This window comes from Mercenaria mercenaria, chromosome 14 (assembly GCF_021730395.1).
Source record: "Mercenaria mercenaria strain notata chromosome 14, MADL_Memer_1, whole genome shotgun sequence".
Classification (NCBI taxonomy): Eukaryota; Metazoa; Mollusca; class Bivalvia; order Venerida; family Veneridae; genus Mercenaria; species Mercenaria mercenaria.
The window spans coordinates 19,080,406-19,086,537 of record NC_069374.1 but is presented as its reverse complement, the minus strand read 5'-3'; the positions used below and the strand labels follow the sequence as shown (position 1 = coordinate 19,086,537).

Here is a 6,132-nt window from a genome sequence, read left to right as displayed (position 1 = left end):
TTATGTTAATGAAAAAGGAACAGAGACCAGCAAAGTGATGTTGTAATAAAATATGAGTGGTGTAATACGTACATAGTGACAATATGGTAATAAATACATTGACACAACGCTATTTTGAATACCCTTTGTTCAATTGCTTCTTATAATACAGACTTACATTGAGCAACTGCTTGAATATTGCCTTTGTAATTAAACTTACTACAAAGCGTTTACCTATTAACTTTAGTGCCATGAAAATAAACTCATAGGCAAAAAGTTATAACATATCATATGTACTAAGTATAGCGTTATGATTTAGAATTACACGAAACGAAAAATACTCAACACATAGATCTAGATATTTCTTGTATTTAATTTCATAACCTTTATATTTCAAACAATATTAAGTGACGTTATTCTAGTGACGCAATGTCTTTTAAATATACATGTATCTAAAAATAGACATTCGTCATTTTAGCGATATCTACCATACTCGCACTGTTTGGTCACCATCGCAATGACAGTGTGTAGCTGGACAATAATTGATTGTGGGATGAAGACAGTTGAATGTGCACCATCCATCCATGTATGCCAGGCCCGTCCAAATTCCAACAGCTTGGCAATGTCTCGCAGGTACAGCTGTTGGAGCTCCTGTTACAGGTCCACTTGTCGAACCATCAGGAGTCACACTACCAGTGCTGTCAGTGTTACTTGTCACACTGTCTGCAATAAGATGAATTATGTTTGATGACGACAGTTATGAATATATTTTCTATAACAGACTGAAAAATCTGATGTTACTAGCAAATGGCAGACAAGGACAGTTTTGCTTTAGCCGCAATAAGAAATAATGAAGCAGCAAAAGAGTTAAAAAGTCAGTATTTTGGTTCGACATAGTATAACTCTTCAAGTTTTAAAATATGGATTTACAAGTGATAGAACTATTAAAGGAAGGAAATTGAAAATAGCTGGCAAAACTGCATGTAAGATATTCCAATTACTTCCAAAGCTCTTTGTAAATGATTACGAAAGATATTTTAAAACAGTTAATAATATAATACTGCCTAATTCAATAATTTGTGTCTATCTGATTGACTTTTAATTCCTTCAAAAATACAAATTTTATATTATCATACCTGTTGTCACAGGTATATTGCCGCAGTCTGGTAAAATGGCAATATCTGCACAGTTGATAAATTGCTCCTGTGGTCCAACTCCCATACCACAACCTTCTTCGTCACAACCCCAATTGTTTCCTGAATCGGAATAAATCAGATAGTAACAGACGAAATACAGCTCCAAACTATAATGAAAAATAAAATAATCACTAGCAACAAGACTAGATTTTGTGATAGTTAACATGTTTATATTCATTTATTGGAATCATCTGCAGAACATGATCTATCAATTGAAAATAGCCAGCTTTGTTTCAGATGAACAATGGTATGATTCTATGCGTTGGAAGTAATAAAAAACTAAAAAATACGACAGACTGTTTTGTTACCAGTACTTGTCACGTCCGTCTTTCTTGCTTTTTGGCTTTGCTTTTAACGTTTTAATTACGTCTCTATAATCCCTTAAAGCTGTTTCCTCGTGTACATGAGTAAGCCGTAAACATGGCATCTGTTTACCCGACCTCTATTTCATACCTGCATTGTACTTCCACTGCAGAATGCATTGAGTACATACAACTCCTTGTGGCATATCAAGTTGGAAATGATAGAATTCTCTTTTGTCGTAGTTGATGTCATAACGTGTTACATCAGGCATTCCAGCAACATTCAGAAGGTACCCGTCCTCTATGCAATCATCGCCCGGATCTAATGTCATATCGTTGTTAACACAGAGCCGGAACTCAAAATATCCTGTAAGAGATTTTAGCCATATTTTTTCTATTTGTTTTTACATTATTTTACTCTATGTGCAATGATTTACAATTAATATATTTGGTTGTCCCGTTAGAACCGCCCTAAACGGTATTGCAATAAGCATACCTGAAAGCGTCTCGTTCATTTTGGCGGTAAAAATAGAACATGCAGCCTCAATATAGATTTCTTAATATTGTAATGTTTACTATCAAATATATTAGATTTTTTGGAAGCATAACATATAACCAAGCAAAAAGATGTAAACAGAAATTGGTTGTTTTATTAAGTCTTTTAATGATAGTAATGATAATGGTAATAATAATAATAATAATAATGATAAGTTTATTTAAGAGGACAGCCTACTTTTACAAATGGTCCTCTAACAAAAATAAAATAAGATTGTAATACGAAACAAATGCCACTATGTACCATTTAGTGAGGAACATTAGCCAAAACCTATTGTACTAACACTTAATCCTAAGCGAATCTAAGCGGAATTAATTACAACACTCGCAGTTGATATATTTTCATATGAGAATTTCTAAAAAAATATTTTTTACAGAATTCCGTATGAAATTTATTATAATAGCGAACATTTTGTTATAAAGCAGGGGTCATGTTAGTTTTAAAGTTTATTTAAAAGAAAATGTCTTGAGGGAAGCTTTATAGTGTCATTTTACAATTATTTCTTGTCTCTTGACGAATCGGTCCGAATAAAGTTAACATGTATCTAACTTTCAAGCTGAAGTTAAACAGAAAATATAACAATAAAGAGAACGATATGATACTAAATGACAAACCTTTGTGATACGCTGTGACTCTAACAGTTATATCAATTACGTGGTCTATTGTGTTGTAGCATTTACTGATGGGCCTGGTGACCGGTGCAAACCATCCTCCCGCTTCATGATCACGTGGCTCAGCGGCTTCGACGGGGTCTCCGCACATTCCACATTCGCCGCCATTCACCGTCCATTGATTCTTTCAGAAATAAAAACAAAATGTGAAAATGAAAAATATTTTAAAATTAATTAAAGTAACATTTAAGCAAACATTTCTTCCAGTAAACAATATAATACATTTTGCAAGTATGGTGGTTGCAGTCAGGAAAGTGCAAATTACTTCTTCAGATGAGCCGCACCATGAGAAATCCAACATACTGCATTTCCGACCAGCATGGATCCAGACCAGACTGCGCATATGCACTATGATGGTTTTCTCATGGTGCGGCTAATATTTATAAACGTTTACGATTGAACTTCACGGTTTCGCACACCTTTGTAACTACCACGTTTATCAAGCATGAAATCTCAGAATTGTACGGAATATACATGCACAATTATGTAACCTTGTTGCATTGTTAGATATATACTTTTCTTTATGTATGTAAATATTCAAGACTGCAATGTCCTTCATTATAACATTACATCAATTTGTTTATGATCGCTAAATTAAATACATATGTCGTATTTTAAATCAACAAGCTACAGAAATCAGCAATTACAAGAACACCATGTTGAAAGTTGTTACATGTATATAAATAGTCCACTGTTATTGACTTGGTACATAAGGCATTAAAATCCAGTTCGTATGTATTCCTTTCAAACTTGGATCTTAAACAGTATTTTGTCAAACTGATATGCTTGTAATGTTAATAAACCGTCAAAAATTAATCTAGCGAAGGTGTCAATCCCAAACTCCGTAACTGTGATATAGCTGATATTCAGTTGATGATAAAAACGTATAGACGCTCAAGCTCCTCACTTGTTGTTAATGGTATATAATTTGATAAAATATTTTGGCTGAGTGACTTTTCAAGTTGCTTAATGAAACAAAGAAGTATTTGAAATAGTGACGTGTAATCTGACAAGCTCATGAAGTTATGCACAAAAGAGATTTTCTGCACGTGTTTACTAAACACCGCACGTGTTTACTAAACACCGATGGTCTAGTGGTAATACACTTGACTGTCAATCCAGAGGTCCGGGGTTTGAATCCCGGTCCAGGCCCTGGAAAGTTCTGAGATGCTCTTGAGTGTCTCCCAACTAACTAGAGGCCTTCCCAGGAAAGACGGTTTCGCGTAAATCGGTGCTATACACCGGGCATATGTCTATTCGAAAAGAGCTAGGCTAAGTTAGCCGGACACGTCTGTATTTAAAAAAGTTCTCTCTGTCTGTTCTGGGGACTTTATCTCACTCTGTCCCTCTGGTCAGATCGCTCTGTGTCTGTACTAGTAGAGGATGAATTTCGCGCCCAGTGTGGCTGCGTTTGCTATATGTAAAGCGCTTTTGAACGTGTTTATCATGAAAAGGGCGCTATATAAATCTGGTATAATAATAATTGTTGTTTTTTTTTTTTACATGAATAACTCTCTTTAATTTTCAATATCAAAATATAAATCTATACAAAATTACAATAGTTGCTCTACTACAATATTTACAAAAAAAATGTTATTTTACTTATAAAAAATGTTATTGTACTTACAAAAGAATATATTTTACTTACATAGAAACCTCCACAGTTCAGTCCCATATCATTGTAATTCTTAGGCGTGTCAAATCCCTCTCTCCACATGGAATTTCTTGCCGGAGGAAAAGCTAGGTAGCCATGGCCCACCGCACATGGTACAAATACTATAACAAGCCAGCAAGCGCGATACATTCTTACAAAAATCAACAAGATATTGAAATGATGCTAAACAGTTGCTGGATTGATTTTGTATTAGATGGACACTATCTGCCCTGCTTTTATACGTTCCATAAAGAAATGCTTAAGGTCAAGTGTGGTGTTAATTAGATACCTTAATAATTAGGCAGCGATTGTAAGATAAGCAAAAATCAAAATCAATGTACTTGATGGAAGATTGGGTTAGTTTTGAAAGAGCCATTTGTTTCAAATGAACTGTTTTTAGAATGGATATATCCTTAACTATTGTAATGAAAAAGTAGTTTTTCTCTAAAAAAATTACACTGGATACTTGTCATAAACTTTGTATATTTGAAAATTAGCAAAGACAAAGAACAGAAAACAGGGTATTACTAGTATTCTGAGAAAAAAAAAATGAAATGAAACAATTTCCTTCAATATTTGATTTTTTTCACAATGTGAAAACGGGTAGTTGTTACACATGAAAATATTTTAAAAAAATCATATTCAGCTAATCGGTTTAATCGAAGCACATTCTATAAATCAGCTTAAAGTTTGGGAAGTATTCTATCTGCAATGGTAAGACGGAAAATACTGAGTTTTAAAATAAGATAGACTTTATGGGCTTATTTTGCAACTTTGGGCCGTTTTGCAGCAGTAACATTATTTTTTATTTGATGTTTTGAATGATATGTACAAGATGATTCAATGAAATGATACTTCAGAAATTGTCAATATATTCATGTTAACTTAATTAAATGCAGTCTAAAATTAAATTATGTCGAATGTAAAGGTATCATTATTGAAATTGTGTTAGAGAAATAACAAGCAAAATCTCCATCTAACCTTTTTAAACCCAGCTTTCAGTGACTGACCACCGCGACTTAAATCACGTGTTATTTACAAACGTATGTCCGATAACATCGCTACATGGCGATATATATCGAAACAATGTCAAGTAATTTACAAAGTGACGTAGTTAATAGTGTGTATATAACCTTTAAGCAACGTTCTGATCGATGATGAAAATTAAGAAAAGTGGTATCATATTTATCAAAAGGACGTCGGACACTATCATATGCTTCTAGCCTACATTTTAAATGCAAATTTCTCCTCAAGTATTTAAACAATACCAACATCGTTTCAAGTCAATAATAAACCAATGTATTAGTTAATTTATTATAGCAGAAACTGATTTGTATCTGTTCCTATCAAGATGTATTTCATATTTTATCTGGGCCAGGGTCTATTTTCTTGAAAAAATAGAATGTTTAATTTCCGTAAAAATATAATGTCATCACTTTACGGAAGTTTTAAATATCTGAATTCCAGTCGAAAAAAGTGACAAAATATGTTTATTTAAAGAAAAAATAACATTTTAAGATTACAATCCTATAAGTAAATAAAAAAGAGAACGATATTTTTGTAAACAACCTGTACTCGATTTATCTATACACTGTTCGTAATGTAAAGTTATTGACGCATTACATGTGTGAATAGGTATACATGTATAAGTGACCGGTCAGTTTTATTACAGTGGTTCAGGTAGTTATTTAAGTACATGTACATGTCTGTATAGCTCTGTTATAAGTGATGGCATATTTTATATTTGTGTGCTGTATAACATTAATACTAAGAA

General features: G+C 33.1%; 1 protein-coding gene across 1 annotated transcript; it reads right to left on the bottom strand.

The window, feature by feature from the left end:
- Window positions 1–444: 444 nt before the first annotated feature.
- LOC123528343 (uncharacterized) lies at window positions 445–4,508 on the bottom strand. Its single transcript, XM_045308091.2, has 5 exons — window positions 4,353–4,508; window positions 2,648–2,828; window positions 1,629–1,844; window positions 1,116–1,235; window positions 445–702 (listed from the first exon to the last, which is right to left on the bottom strand). The coding sequence occupies exons 1-5, from the start codon at window positions 4,506–4,508 to the stop codon at window positions 464–466; spliced, it is 912 nt and encodes a 303-aa protein (XP_045164026.2). The 3' UTR covers window positions 445–463.
- Window positions 4,509–6,132: the final 1,624 nt, after the last annotated feature.

Coding starts and splice junctions, on each gene's coding strand:
- LOC123528343 (XM_045308091.2), bottom strand. CDS start 4,508: ATGTATCGCGCTTGCTGGCTTGTTATAGTATTTGTACCATGTGCGGTG. Junction 2,829..4,352: donor TGAACTGTGGAGGTTTCTAT/GTAAGTAAAATA, acceptor TATTTCTGAAAG/AATCAATGGACGGTGAATGG. Junction 1,845..2,647: donor AGTCACAGCGTATCACAAAG/GTTTGTCATTTA, acceptor AATCTCTTACAG/GATATTTTGAGTTCCGGCTC.